The sequence below is a fragment of the Molothrus aeneus genome, chromosome 18 (assembly GCF_037042795.1).
Source record: "Molothrus aeneus isolate 106 chromosome 18, BPBGC_Maene_1.0, whole genome shotgun sequence".
Taxonomy (NCBI): Eukaryota; Metazoa; Chordata; class Aves; order Passeriformes; family Icteridae; genus Molothrus; species Molothrus aeneus.
The window spans coordinates 6244759-6261036 of record NC_089663.1 but is presented as its reverse complement, the minus strand read 5'-3'; the positions used below and the strand labels follow the sequence as shown (position 1 = coordinate 6261036).

Below are 16278 nucleotides of genomic sequence, written 5' to 3'. Positions count from 1 at the left end.
GGCTGAGTACTACAGATTGAAAGGTGGGGGGAAACTTGAGTTTAAACCTTACCAAATCACCTTGTTATGGGCTCACACATTAGAAGAGCTGCTGAATGAACAATTACAAGATAAAAAATGCTCTGTGTAAAAGAACATAAATGGATTAAAGCAAAGCAAAATCCACCTTGCATTTTAAAGGAGATCTATGTTAAGAAAATGGAAAGCTTCGTTTGAAGCTTTAGAAATTTCTGTCACTAGTTCATGCCTCTTAGTAGCAGAATTCTGGCATTTGTGTGATAAGATGAAGGCTGGAGAATGCAATTTTAATTTGAGAGGAATGAGCTTTTCATTATTTCCTGCTTTGAAACATAGGGTTAATGAGCATATAGCAAGGCTCTGTAGTTTAGTGCCACTACTACGGTTCATCCAATTTAGAGAGAAAAAAAGAAATAAAAGGGAAGTGGAATTAGCACAAGAAAATTATACAGATGTGCGAATGACAGCTTCTGAATGCTTAGTGTGAAATTTCCCTTCAAGGTTCATGCACATCCTCAAGGGATGGAGCATTTTGAAATGATTAGCTCTTCACATAGTAAAGCCTTTTTCCTTGCAGTCATGGCAACAACTCAGGAGCTCTTCCCTCTTTTCCCATCTCCCGCACCTTGGCAACAGGAGTGCTGCAGATTTTCATCTCCTCCTGTTTGGCTCTTCGCTGTCCAGTAGAGATTCTGAGTTAAGGTAACTTTTACAAATGTAATGAACCCTTGTAACTAATGAGAAAGGACAGCTGCAGACTGGGAAATCAGACAGGGACCTGGCTTGGTTGGTCCCACCCTTCAGGTCTCGGGATGCAGCAGGAGAGATGAATTTTACCTGGCATGGAGCCACCCTTGCTGGCAAAATGGAAACTGAAATTGGCTCGAATAAAATCTGCATTTATCCTAGGAGTTTGTAGTAGGCACTAAGGGTTTTTTTCTGTTTTGCTTTGGTTTTCTAAATTGTATATTCCTTTCTTCAGTATTCTCTGAGTATAATGATTTCACAGTCTCCTGTCACTACTATTTTTGCAGGGTCATTCTTTGTTGCAATCTCTCATTAACTCTGAAATTTGTCTGGGCATAGTAACTGGTAGAGTGCTGGTGTTTCCACGCTACTAAGGGTGTTAGCTATATGGAGACTTAAACCTACTTAGAAAACCATTGGGCTGTGGCCCCATTAAATATGTATATCTGTGAGCCAAGCAAAGCATTTGTGGCATCTTCTGGGATAAGTACTCTTCTGGATTCCTGTCTCAAAGCATTTATTAAAATTTTACTGCTTGTCTTGGGTGTGAATTTTCAGCAGTTGAAAGACAGTTATCTGGCATCTACAAAATAAATAGGGAGCACAGTTGGAGCAGGTGACTCATTTTTGGTATAAATAAAATTTTTCTTTTTACTATTTGTCATTTGGAAAGAGAAGTGTCTTTAGCTGAAGGACATCATAGAGCCACTGCAGTCACTTACATGGTCCCAACTTGACCTAAGAAAAGGATGATTTCTCAGGGCTCTCCTACCACACTGTTTGGTCAGAAAAGCCTTCCACAATTTTTAAATTTTCCTTTTTAGGACTGTCACTGCATCATTCTGAGAAGATATTGCAGTAGATTTAAAACCATGTTTTCGGTCGGTGGATTTCAGATCAGGTTAACATGGTTGCATTTTTCCCTAGACTTCCTTACATAGAGGTCTAAGTCATAGTCAGTAGAATAAAATAATTTAAGTCATTTCCTGCTTAATGTAAAAGGGATAAAGGGGGGGAAGTTAGCTGTTGCTGTTGAGGCCAGTTTAAGTCAAATCCAGCCAGAACTAAAATGAGAGCCTGGAGCACACAGTCAGGGGTGAGAGAACAAGACACCAGCGTTGCCTCCTGCGTTTGCAGGTGCCTTGACCATCCCCTCCTCCTTCAGAAATGGTGTGAGGCAAGTGCTGTGCAGGAAGTTTCTGAAGAAGGAGACAGCTTTGCATTCAGAGAATGGGAGTCTGACACCTGCCACAAGATCTTGTATCAAATAACAAAGTCAGGTTTGTTTATGTGTATTTATATGTCATCAGTCTTTGTAGTTGGAACAAAGACTTCAAAGACTGGCCTTGTTTGTGTGGTCAGTGCAAAACACAACTTCATTACTGAGGATCTGCACCTTCTCCATAAACCTCGAGCCTTTTTCTCCTGCTTTGGACAGGATGCTGCTTTAAAAATCCCTGAAATGTGCTTGGCAGTGTGAGATTTGCCAAGAACATTAACTGCTTTGAATAAATCAGATAATCTGAGCCAGATATTCTAGATTTACTGCATGACTGAAACTGGGGTTTATTACTGATTGAATGCAAACCTTCTTATTTGTGTCTACTAAAAAGCACTATAAAAGGTAGTGTTAATGTTGCTAAGGAACTGTTTACCTGCCAAATGTATCTCTGTGATGCATGAGGTGACCATGGGAACCAATTTGGTGGCAATTATTTAAAGAAAACCTTGCAGTGAAATGACTATTGCATGTATACTAAATATTTCTGAAGTTGCATTTAAAAAGCTTATTTCTGGGAAAGGGTATAATAGCTAGAAATCCATTTAGAGAGAAGGGTCAGCACAGGTCCTGCATAAAAAATACATTACTAGAGCCAGTTTTTTTGATGTATATTTTACAAATCATGTTTTGAAAATAAATAGGAAATCTGTTTTGTGTTATCAGCTTTGTGCAAATTTAAGATTATTTGGTGTCCATTCCTAGGGGACTCAGTCTTTTGCCTGATTTCATTTTTTGTGAAAAATTAATTACAGGTTGCTGGATTCCCCCTTGAGAATGTATTAACTATCTCTCTCTCTCTCCAAAGAGTGCTTGGCTGTCATGACAGAAAGTGCCTTGGGCTAAAAGCTGCTGATTCCATTTCTGATTCATAAAGAAATTTTTAAACTTATATTTATCCTTACTGACATTTTCCACAAGTAATAACTAATAGCAAAATGCTAGGATCAATGTTATTATGATATTGTCTTATAAAGGAAACATGTGCTTCACAAGTGATTCCTCAGGGGTTGAATTTTACTAGAAAGATTAAGTACAAAGATTATTTTAAAGCATACATGTTAAATTCAAAGGGAAAGAAAAATCACATTTACTATAAACATTGAAACTGTAGGAGAACCTCCTGTTGCTTGATACAATTTTATGGAATATAGTTATATACTTGTGAGTTGCCCTCAGGATGCCACCTGAATGTCTTGGTGACATTCTACCATAAAGCCATTACGGTACCATTACCATTTAATGAAATAATGTCTGGTGTAAAATTACAGTTTGCTAGTTTTTTCACTTGTGGCCCAGCTGACAAACTGTCATGTGAATAGAGTAATTTCAATATAGAGAATTTATAATGACAGAAAAGTTTGTTTGGAAACTTAAGAGACATTTCAGTGTAAATAAAGAGGGGTGAGAATGGTTGTGTTTCAGATGAGAAAATACAGAAAACTGAAGTTCTGTAGGGTTCTGGATGAATACTTGTATGGACTGGCTTTTCAAGAGATAGAGATTATTTCATCCTTAAATTATTATAATCAGGCTGGCCTTGGGGTTTTTTGTGGGTTTTTTTGGTGGTTGGTTTTTTTTTTTATTTTTGCTTTTAAGTCACTTGAGGTTGCAGTGTCTGTCAGCAGCTCGCAGACCAAGAGCGATGTCACAGCAGTGCAAAGTGAATTGGTGCCTTTCACAAAGACAGATCTTGGGTGTGCTCACCTACAGCCCCTGCAGCTCATGCTGGGCTTTACTTGCCACCACACCCAGCAATAAGGATATTTTTAAGGCCTCTAAGAACTCAGTTAGATATATTCTTTTGTAAAACTGGAATAGATTTATGCGCATAATCCACAGTGGAGTTGGAAAACATGTCCAAGTATAGAAAACAGGCTGTTTCTGTACTTGTGTTTGTATGTCTGAAGGTATTGTAGTATTGCAGAGAAGAGAATCCATACAATTACAGTGGAAGGATGATGAGGTGGAAAGTAAAGTTTTTCAGAAGGTACTGTTTGAATATCATGACTCATAAATTTGCTAAATTACTTTAATTTGCACTGTACAAGTGAATTAGAAGTTGGCAATATATTTAGCATCTTTTTCTTTTATTTAGAGCTTTGAAAACAATTTGTTTTTTTTTATTTTTCCTGTGTTCCAGTGACTTGGGTCAGTCCCATTGTTACTTCCAAGTGGTGAAGAGGACCGAATGCTTCTCTCTCAGTTAGCTTCAATGTGCTCACTTTGAAATAGTGGAGCAGAGAAGTCAGGTTCTTTCTTACTCTGGTAAATTACCATTTTCCACTGCTAGAAACTCCCTTTGGAACAGGGTTGTGATGCACTGCTGGAACTCAGTTACTTGCAAGTCTCTGAGCTTTCCTGTGTTCACCATCAAGATGTGAGCTGGGAACTCCTGTTATCTGAGCTAATGTTCAACACTTCTCAGTGCTAATTGGAAGGTCTGGGTTTCATTTATTTACCACAGTGTGTGTCTCTCCAGTGTACCTTAAAGAAGGTATATTGCAGGCTTTTTCCTGTAGACAGAGCCTCCGTCCTCTTCGAGTCCTGCATGTTTGTTCCTTTGTAAGGCACAAGTGAGAAGTGATTTTTGTAACCACTGTAATGATTGTTTAAAGGTTGTGCTTAATTAAAACTTCCTGTTGTCTTTCAGACACCCCGAACATGTGAAAACTTCATCAAACTGTGCAAGAAGAACTATTACGATGGAACAATCTTTCACCGATCAATTCGGAATTTTGTGGTGAGTATTAAAAACCTCCTGTGTAATGCACAGTATATGATGTACTCAAAATATCCCATATATTTAACTTATCTCAGGTTTAGGTGGTTCCATGCATGACAACTTGCAATAGAAGTGTATTAAATATACCATCAGAATGAGGGTTGTCCTTACCTATGCCATGTGTATTAATGGTTGTTACTGACAATTGTCACTCATTAACATTGTCACTCAGAACATCACTGCATTCAGCACTGCATTTGCTGCCATTCCAGACAAAGCCTTGAAGAGTCACTGCCTTGGCTCTTGCTATCTTCCCCAAGATGTGGGTGGGTGGTTAATGAACAGAAGGAGAGAGAGGGAAATGCTAATTTGGATAAGTAATACTGTGGCCTGTTGAAATCCCATTCAGATGAAACTTTAGCAAGCATCTGAATTTCTGTTTCAGGTTGTGGTACTTGGATATTATCAGGTAATCCTTTCCTAGTGAGCTCCAGCACTGGGTGCCCAGGCTTTCTTGTCAAGGAGTTTAAAAGCACCTTGTGTTCCTGAACTGTGTCCTTGGTAGTCAAAGATCTTTATTTACAGAGTTACAGTCCAGGCAGCTTAGGATATTGTAGCCTTTCAGAAGAATGAACAACCTGATCCTGAAGGCAGAGCACATCTCACAAGGAACATCACTGGATGTTACATTCTGTCCTGTCATCCTACAAAAAGCTTTTTTTCTTTTGACAGCACTGTGTATCTCAGTTCATAGCTAAGCTCACAACTAAAATTGTGCTTGTGTGCTATTACTTTGAAACTGATCATGTCACGCTCCCTCGACTGGCATTAAAGCATAGAATACTATTTCTGTAGACCCTGCATGTACAGTAATTAATACACTATTTTGTTACTCAAAGATTAGTTTCACATGAGGATTTTTCCTGCTGGAGGTAGTCAATGGGATACAGATACAAAAAATATTCCATATTCCCCCTTTTCTTGTCTTCCCATCATGTGGAGGGTTGGCAGCAAAATGTAAAGCCTTTCCAGTTCCAAAAGCAGTGCATCATGAGTTAAAAAGGAGGTTCTGATTCAGCACTTAATAAAAAGGATGATCTGGTTAACCCATTTGAGATTAGTTATTTTCCCTATTTACCCATAAAAACCTACTATTTTTATGAAACTGCCATTCTGCTTATGGATAAGCAATGTCAGGGATGGCAGCCAGCTGATAGGTAAGCTCCAATAAGAAGTAATGGTTTCCTTGTTGCTGACTTGTCAACATGACACAATATAGAAGGCAGAAAATTGAGCACCATTGGCTTTTATGGTTTGTATTTAATGTCTTTCACATAGATGCATATGTAACACTGATTTCATTTTAATTCTGCAGATCCAGGGAGGTGATCCAACTGGAACAGGAACAGGTAAGGTTGAGTTTGAATCAAGTAAGTTGTTCTCACTTCATGGGCTGTGTTGTTACATTTACTTCCAGACAATTTAAAATTAAAATTCTCTAAATGATAGTAAGTGGGACATTGTGTTTACTTTAAAACAGAGGTTTTCTTGATATATTTTTATGACCATGTTGATTATGTTTAAAATTTCATCCGATATATTCTCAATCTAAAGCACTCTTCCATGCAGAATTCTTGTGGTTTTTGCTTCCTTTTTCCTTCAGAAAATAAATAAATGAAAATTATAATGATTTTACAGCTGGTCTTCCAGGGCAAAGAATAAAGGAAGAAACACATTCATGCAAAGTTGCTTTCAAATTCAGTGTTAATGAAATACTTGAGACCTGCCTTAGAATTGGTGATTGGCCAGACACCATCTGTTCTCCCAGCTAGTTGCCTTGTAATGCCCAAGCTGCTCTTTTTCTAACTTTTGGGGATCACTGTTACAAAATTCTTCCTCCTCTTCTTTCTCCCTTGGTTGGAGATCTGGGAACAGGATAGATCAGAATAGCAGGAAAGGTCAGGGGGCAGAGCAGCTGAAGGGTGTCACAGCATTGCCCACCACAGGAGATAGGTCATGAAATACCTCTGGTCACTGCTGTAAGTTTGCTCATTTTCTTCATGCACCTTCTATCTGCCCACTTGTGGCTGTCACCAGCATCCCCCAGCTCCTCCCCTACTTAAATACTTTAGCTCTATTTACTTTGTTAATTATGTTAGTGTGAGTTGCCTACTTTTATAGTGTATGTGATAATCAACAATTGCAGGATTTGAGACTAGTTAAAGGTTCAGTGTTTTGATGGCAAAAACCCATTAACTGTTACCATCTACGCTTGGACTGTCAAATGTGATTTGATTTTTTAATACGGAAAGTTTTGGTTCAAATCCCAAAATATATAATTAGGAACATCTTTGGAAATGAGAAATTAAAGAGGTGTTAGGAGACAGGAGAGATTTAATAGGTTGACTCAAACACCTCTCACCCTTGCAGGGTGGAGTTCAGATCCTGCTGTGGAATGAAAATTAACTTGCTGGTGTCATCCCTGCTTCTATTTGTGCAAATGCAGAAGTGCTGTAAGACAGCAGAGTTAGCAGAGGCAGAGCACTGGCATCACTGCTGCACTGAAGGGCAAGGCTCAGCTCCCCTGCCTTTGCCAGTAGGAAGTGAAATGCTAATAAGAACATAGGATGAAAATCCTCCTACATATATTCTTCCACTTAAAAAAGGAATCTAATGACCTCTAGTATTTTCCATCTTGTTTTCCTCCTTGTCATTCTTAATTAAAGATGAGGATATCGCAGGCGAGATGTCTCGCAAACATCTGTCAGGACTATTAAAGTTCTAATGAAATGAACAGTGTGCACTCAAATAGACATGAGTCTTGCAGATTTTTAGAGACTGGCTGCAATTATTGTAGAGTCCAAATGGTGCAAATGTCTTCTTTGCACCTGAATGGCTTTTATATTTTTAAGACAGTTGAATTTTATATGTCTTTACCTAATCGCTTATTGAATATGATAATATCACAAGGAAATCTAAATGGGGAGGCTGGTGGGCTGTAGATTGCTCTTGAACTGTCATGCCTTTGTGTTTAATACTTCAGTGAAGCTGCTTAGACAGTTCACAGAGTGAAAGTAGTCTGTCAGGATTTGTTCCTGACTACTGGATAGATCTGGGGCACTTGACTGTGAGGCAGAAATTCCACTTGTGTGTCTGGAGCTGTAAGAAGGTGGCCAGACTTGAGGCTTGATGTTCCCTTGGCAGCAGGGCAGCCAGAGGAGGGTTCAGCTCAGCAGCAGTGCTCTGGCAGGGCAGATGGACTGATGCTCTCCTGGGCTCCCTTGCTGTAAAAATGTTGGTCCATTCGTTTGTGCATTATTCATGTGCACACAGGCATTCACTTTAGGAAAGCTTTGGAGTAAAGCACTGGGAATCAGTACTTTGTACCATTTTTGCCTGTGGCCTGTTTGTTATTTGCAGTATAAATTCCCTTTATTTATGTCTTCTGCTGGACGGGATTTCAGTATTTTTTTTGACTCACTGCTTCTTAGAAGGGGAAAAAGAAGATGCACCTTTGAAAGCTAAAAAAGTCTGTAAGATTAAATGAGCTTTAGAATAAATAGCTTGACTTCTGTAATATCAGGGAAGCATATGAGAACAGAACAGGGCTTTCTTCCCAGATATTTCAATTGGCAATAGGGAGGACTATTTGGAGGTTACCCTTTAAATGTCAATATTATAAACTGTTTCTATTAGAGCCTTTTGTAGGAATACTTCAGAACAAAAAGAACATGCTTTGTTTCCTCATTCACACAGAACCTTCTGCTTAAACCGATGATTTCTAGCTAAGAGATTTGGCCTTTTTCTTTTTTTTTTTGGTAAAAAACCTCTTTTCTAAACTGATACATGGAACATGCATTAAGCCTCTATATATTCTTCCTCTATTTATTTAATTATTCCTGTTCATCAGGATCTTAAACAGACTTGTTCAAATATCTTCCCACCATTTGGTTTCTGTCATCTGACATTCATCCCATGTGTCAGGGTGTCAGGTTTATGGTTGCAGCCCCCAGATGCTGAGATGATCACCCACTCCATTGCTAACTAAGCCCAGGGCTGTTCATCTTCTGGGTGGATTTGGGCACAATTAGTACAACATGACAGAAGGTGACTTGTCATACATACACAGACTGTAACTGTGCTTTGGCTCACCTGAATTAAGTGTGCTTGTGTTTTGGAAACAGCTCATGAGGTAAATGCCAGGCTGGTTGTCACTGACCATCCTCTCCCAAGGCTGCTGCAGCTGAACTGTTCTCTCTGGAAGCACCCTCAGCCTTGCTTTGTTGTTTGTTATTCAGCTGCCCAGTATGTCCTTCTTGAGTCTCTTCTGGACTGTCGTAAAAGCAAATGTGACCCAGCAGACACGTGAAGGACAGCTAATTCTGGTACTCAGCAGTGAGCCTTGGAATGGAGAAGGGTGGAAATTAGCATTGTGGCATCTGGGAGTTGAGATACCACCCTGAGAAAAGAGTGGGGAATAGAGTTTTACCTTAGCACAGCTGTCAGACCTGCACTGCCAGAGCAGTCAGATACACAGTGCTCCAAGGATGACACTGATTTGGAGGACCAGACTCATTTTCTTAGAGCCTTCACCTTTATGTTTCATAAGACTACTGGGAGAAATTTTATTGTGGTACAGCAGCTTATTTCTTCTCTAACAAAATAACCACCCATAGAGGCAGTATTCAGAGCAATAAGCTGAGTCATGGTCATTCTTTGTAATGATTAATTATTTGAAAATGAATTTTAGATTTGTGATGTATCTCTTTTCCTGCTGTTCATAACAAGTAAGAGGTTGAACACTGTGAGTAATTCTAACTCACGGTCGTGCAAGTGGAGCAGCTGCTCTGTATTTTCAGTGTTCCAAATAATAGAAGAAAATTTGCATGTAGAAAAAATAGGTTTAATATCCTAACCCTTTTGTATGAAGAAGGGAAAATATATGCAAAGCATCACATTTTCAAAGCAGCACAGGCTTTTTTCAGCTACTCTTCCTTGCAACCTGTTGGAAGGTCTCATGAATCAGCCTGTGATTTATGAATCCAGGAGGGCACAAAAGAGGCACATTATAGCTGTAAAAGTCCAGGATGAAATACTACTGGTAGATGGGAATTGCATTTTGTTTGGCAGCAAGAAGAGCTCCTCTGAAATGTCAATAGCAAAGGACTCTGGACAAACTTGATCAATGCAATGTGATTTCCTAAGATGGCAAGTTCCTTAACTGTGCCAGTTTTAGAGCTGCTTTTCTTGCATGATTGAAGTGCAGCAAAAGCAGGAGCAAGACCTTTTTATCTAGAATATTCTCCTTTTAATCTGCAGTCCCTGTGCACATCCACTCTCAGGTTTGTGGGGTTGAGTACCATGTCCTCTTATCTGAGAGGAGAGAAGCACTTACTGCCTGAGCTAAGGCTTTCATATTTGCAAAATGATTCCAGAATCTCACTTGGAAAGCTCTACAGAAGTGTCAGATGTTATTATGTGCCTCGTTGTTCCAAATGACAAGAAGAAAATTACAGAAAGTAAGCCATCATTTTTGTGAATCAGAACCCTCCTACTTCCTTACCACTGCTTAGCAATTTTTAAGCCAGAAAAAGGAAGGATTTATTTAAAATCACAACTGTCATGAATGATGATTCCCAGCCCACACCTGGCTTTTGGAATGCTACATTTCTCAAGCTTTAGATGCATCTCTCAGCTCTTTGCAAGAAAGTTGCACAAAATCTGTGATTGTACCTCAAAAAACTTACATGCTTTTAGTAGGAACAAAGACTACCAAAGAGTAATCTAGTTTAGTTCAAAAGACAACCTGAAAATGTGGCTTTTTTTCTGTGTAGTTGCTGATGTGTGACTGCTTTAGATGTCAGTTTAATTCTGTTCACCTGTTTACTATCAGCACAGAATGCAGATACAAGATGAATAACTACCCATGCTTCAGTACAAGCTAAATATATCTTGCCACTCTGGATAGCCACAGAAATTATTAATGTTCTTTTCTAAGAGCTGTGTGGTCTGTTTCATTTCATCTCTGTGTGAGAATGAGTTAAACACATCTTTAATTTAAGAAAATTTTTTTTAAAGGAGAATGCGTGGAATTGTCTCCCAGCTTCCTGCAGCTTTGAATCATGTGGATCTGAGTAGGCATGTGATTTTTGTTTTACAGAATTGTACAAAAACTCTGAAGGCATTGACACTGTGCAGGTTAAATGCTGTTGAATGGCACTGTATTTCTGTGGCTGGTCCCAAATACATTTCCAGCTTTGTGCAAGCAGGACATTCCCATGTGCAGGCTCTAATTACTCCCAACACCAATCCAGCCAATGGCAGTATGTGCTGGGGCCATGGCTGCTGCCATGTGAACTGATTTTTAGCACAGAAGCCCACAGAATTCTTTTCCAGAACTTTTGTAATAGGATCTCAGAAACATTTACAAGTCCAGTAGGCACACAGCTCCACTGGGACAGAAGATGAGCTGAGAGGGAGGTGAAGTGACAGGCAGTGCTGCCAGCTGTGAATGCAACACCCAGAGTCAATTCTTGTTTTCTGTGGGCTTTGCTTGTAGGCTGGTACATCAGCACTGGAGTGAGAGCTTTGCATCATTGTGACTCCAAATATAGCCAGCAGAGATCTGTGTGCACCCTGAGGAAGATTTGGGGAGTGTCAGGAGGAGCCTCTTCTCTTTGTGGCACATACAGGGAGTGTAACAGAAAAAGGCTGGAGCCATACACTGCCATGCTCCCACCTCCTCTGTCTGCATCCATTCTGCTTTCAGAAAATGTACAACCACACCTCCCAACTGTGTTGAGAATAAACACAGTAAAATCTGCTAGATTCTTACAAGCACCTCATAATTATTAGCAGGTTTGGAACCTGATAGGTTTTCCCAAGTTTACATTGAGCTCTAATGTGGAGAGTATTAGGTAAGAATGTAAAATCCCTGTTCCAGCTGAGCATTAGGCACTCTGCTGCCATGGCCCTAGACTGATGAAGGGTCTGTACCTAATCTTCACAGAGAAAGTCATGCTGGGTTTCAGTAATTAAAAAAATGTATCGATGTAACTTGCCATCTTCTGACTTGTTCTGTCTAGTCCTGCTTCAAGCAGATACTTGAAGCCTGGAACAATTCCAGAGGTTAGCTGGAGTTTGATGAAAAGCACATTCAGGCTGTTTTTAATTTAAGGAGAATACTCTGGGGTTTTCCTTGAAAAAGAAAAAAAAAGTATTCCTTTTAAATTATTTTTAAACACCAAACCAAAACAACAACAGAACCCCCAAGCTGTGCCTGCTCTGCAGAGTGCCATTGCAGTGTCTCCTCTGCCCTTTGCCAGTCTGTGCTGCCAGGTCTCCACAGACTCTTCAGTTCTGTCCTTCACAGGATGCCTGGCCTTTGAGGCAAATGCTGCACAGGCCATTCCCTGCTCCTGCTGCAGCTCCCAGGCAGACAGAATTAGCCTTGGAAACAGCTGTATGGCAGACAGAGCAGGGGCTGTAGCTATCTGCTAAAATATTAGTGCTTATTTCCAGAGAAGCAGAATGAACCAAACTTAGCTTTCATACATATGAGATGAATTCTGACCTGCAGTGCACGATCCGAAATGAAATCATACAAAAATAAATATTCCAAAGCCTAAAGATCATGGCTCATTGCTCCTGTCTGCAAGCTCTTGGGTCTGGTTGTTTGCAGTGCCAGAAAGAGAGAGTCTCTCTGTCATTCACAATTTTTCTCTTTCCTTTTGAATTCTTTTTCTGACCAGTGAAGGCTTCAGGCTGGATTCCACTGTCTTTCAGCAGCTTGGCTGTAATTCCAACATCAGCTGGAAGCACATGAAGGGCGTAGCAGGCTCACAGGTTTGGCCACTGGCTGCTGTGTCCCATCTAAACAGACTGTACTCATGTTCTGTATCCTCTGAAAACTTCAGACAGCACAAACTCCTCTAGAGCTGCCTGCAACTGTACCATATCCCTGTCACCCAGCTCTGGAAAATACTGCCATATGGGATAAGCTGACATCATTTAGCTGATCTTAAAATATTCAATAGCCAGAGATTGCTGAAGTAACCACTGCTGTACTCCTGATTACAGAATATCCCCACAGGCTTTGTCCCCTTTTGTCAACTCTTGTCAAACTGCAGAGCAGGCAACACTCAACTCTATTAATAGGCCTTTTGAATATGATTAATTGGGTTTTTTAATGGGTCAGCTTCTTCCAGAATTTCTCACTTAGTTCCACTTGCAGCTGTCCATATGAGATGCTTTGTTTTCATGGTATCATCTGAAACTCTTTCCTCATTTAATGCACTCTTGTGATTTTTTGGGTAAGATTTTCAGTGGGAGCCTGATTCATTCCTTGTTTTTATTTACTGTTTCTGTGGGCACCATATCATCAAATTGCTTTCTGTGCTATGTGTGCACATGGCTGTGGAGCACTACAGATCCCTCCCTGACCTGCTGCTTCTCCAGTGATACATTTACTCTGGAGGGCTCTTGAGCCAGTTCTGCAGATGGACCAGCCTTGCTGCCTGTTTGGATAGTTTTGTTTGTTTTATTTTTGATACTGTCCTAAGGTGAAATATTTTTTCATGGTTTGTCAAACAAGATTATGGATTTGACTGTAAAACTATGACTCATCTCAGCCTTCATTTTTCTTATTAAGAATGATCCTGGAGGAAAGTGCAAATGAAAATGTCAGATCTGTCATAAATAATGTAAAAATGACAGCCAGGAGGAGACCTCTCATGGACCCTCTCTCTGTCCACAGTCACAAAAAAGAAATCAGTTTTGGAGGGCTGGGGCTGGGGTTTGTGCAATTTTATCATTCTTTTACCTTCACTGCACATAAGTGTTCCCATCATCCAGGTATTTAGTCCAAATATCTAATTTTTGCCTTTTAATTTGGAGCACCATATATCATCATTCTTCATTGTTTAGTCTGGGATTAAGCATTTGATCTTACAGCTCCTATTCTTAGTTGATTCTATGAATGTGTTTCATCTCCTTGATATTTTATTTCCAGAAGCAGTGCTATATCCAGAGTGCAATTAAACTGGTAACTCTTTGCTCTGTGTTTTGTCATGAAGCCAATTTTAAAGATTTAATGTCTCAAAAGAGAAAATTTATGGTGGACCAGGAGGAAAAAATTAAATCCTTGACTGTTCTTCAGCACAGGATACATAAAGCTGTTGATAAAGTGTGGTCTGTTGCAGCTGATAGTGTGAGGGCACAGAAATATGTTGCCAGTTGCAAACACCAGATTTCAAGGTCGTGCTCAAATACTGGCCTAGACATAGGGGTGAGGTAACAATGTATTAACACATGGTGACTGCAAGTGCTGGGAACCTTGAATTTAATGCCAGTGCCTATTGCAACACACAGTGGGAAACTAATGAAAACAAACATTATTCTTTTTTTTTTCTTTTTTCTTTTTTTTTTAAAGGAGGAGAATCTTACTGGGGAAAACCTTTCAAAGATGAATTCAAGCCCAATTTGTCCCACACGGGACGTGGTGTCCTTAGTATGGCAAATTCAGGACCCAACACAAACAAATCACAGTTGTAAGTAGTCATTTGCTTTTTTGTGCTTTTTTGGTTGTCTCTGGACATTGTGTCTCACTCTGTTAAGAAGAAAAATGGCATTTTATGAGCTACTCTAAATGTAAAGTTCAGTAAAGGGAAATATTCTTTTGAGTGGTGCATATTGCAATCAGGGCTAGAGCTGCTCTTAGCCAATCTAAGAGCAAAGTGAAGCATGGCAAGAAGACCTGTGGGTTCTTTATATCAGCAAGAACTTGTCTTTTTTGTTGTAATTATTTGAAGTTTTTGTTTGTTTTTGTCAGTGTCCCTCCCCAGTATGTCCCCTATAATTATCATCATTCATCACACCTCTTCATTCTGTTAAAATTTAGCTCCATATTGAACTTTTTGAAGGAACTAGATGAAACATAAACTCTATGGGAATATAACTTCTTTTTAGTCACTTGATTTTAAATAAATGCTCTGTTGAAATGTGTAGACCCAGACATGGCAGAGTGTACAATCTGGGATTGAGAATAACTTGCTTTCCAATGTACAAAAGCAGAATGAGGACTAAAATGAGGGAAAGCTTAAAGATACTGAAGTTGTAATGGCCTTGTTCATGTATAACATTAATATGGGTGTTTGCCTGCAATCCTTTAAAATGTTCTGTGTCACTTTGAGCCAACTATTTATTGGTTGCTCTGTAAGTACTGCAGTATAAAAAATTGGCTTTTTATTGGGAGCCCCAGGAAAGAGAGAGAGAGAGAGAGAGAGAGTGTGTGTGTGTGTGTGTGTGTGTGTGTGTGTGTGTGTGTGTGTGTATGTGTGTGTGTGTTTAGAACTGTGACTTGCAGTGAGCAGGGAGGGAGGGAGTGGGTCTTGGTGTTCATGATGCTGAGTGTTAGGATGGTTTGTAAACTCTGCAGCAGTGTGCTTTGCTTTAATTAAACACAAGGCCTTGTCTCAGGGCCTCACATTCTTAGGCTTACTTGGATTCTTAAGCCTAAGCACGTGTGGGGCAGTTTGCTGGATCAAGTTGCTGTACAACTTATTTTGGATTTGGATGTTACTGCCCGCTCTCACGTGCTAAATTAGGGGAGAGTGGAGGCTTCTTTCTTCTTCTTTTTTTTTTTTTTAATAAAAAGAGCATTCTAATAACAGAGGTTACAGAGACCATAAGTGATGTGCCATTTTGAGTCACATCATCTGCTGCTGTAAATGTGACTGTATGTTCTCCTAAAATTTGCAAATGAAATAAGAAATTCCTTTATATGTAAGTCCTTAAGAGAGTCCAGCTGTCCATATTTATAAAGGTTCCTAGGCAGCACTTAAATACATCTCCTCTAGCCTTGGGAACTCTGTGAATTGCTCTCCCCTTTGGTGACAGGCACTACAGGGCAAAGAGCTGGGTCCCCCTGCAAGGTGATGCTTGAATAATGCTCAGGGCTTCTCTGGGACCATCCTGAGTTATGTTAATTCTCTTGTCTTTAATTTATTTTGTCTGTAGTGACAGATAAGAAGCTTTCCCTGTATATTTGCTATTTCTCAGGGGTTTTTATTACAATGCTACATAACTGACCATGTGATGATTTTAAGTATTGGATATCCAGCAGTAAAGTGGTATCCCATGTAGGAGTTTGCATTCTGCACAGCATGCCAATGCTTTCCTAGGGCAAGCTGCATCTTAATAGACTGTCTGGAACATTACAGCTGCTCCTATTTCCAATCATATAACTTCCTGAGGCAGTTGCTTATATGGAAAAGTGCTTTTGGAATGCTTATATATTTTTAGCTGTCTCCTATGTAGTGTAACAGATGGAGACAGGGAGGAGAGCCAGCACTGCATGTCCAGCCAAGACAGGCCATCATGGTCTGCAGACCACACTGTGGAAACCTTTGTCTCATACATTTGTAGTCCAGGACTTCCAAAGAAGCATCAAGCTTTAGAGTAAAGCTTTAGTAGTAAAGGTTGCTTTGGATTAGTGTTTTAGCTCCCATGT

General features: G+C 39.8%; 1 protein-coding gene across 1 annotated transcript in view; it reads left to right on the top strand.

The window, feature by feature from the left end:
- The window catches only part of PPIL2 (peptidylprolyl isomerase like 2), a 68198-nt gene that overhangs the window by 37828 nt on the left and 14092 nt on the right, over positions 1 to 16278 (top strand). Inside the window, exons 13-15 of the mRNA XM_066562364.1 lie at positions 4698 to 4787; positions 6145 to 6178; positions 14200 to 14317. Of these exons, the coding sequence (XP_066418461.1) occupies positions 4698 to 4787; positions 6145 to 6178; positions 14200 to 14317 (242 nt within the window). The remainder of the gene's footprint in view (positions 1 to 4697; positions 4788 to 6144; positions 6179 to 14199; positions 14318 to 16278) is intronic.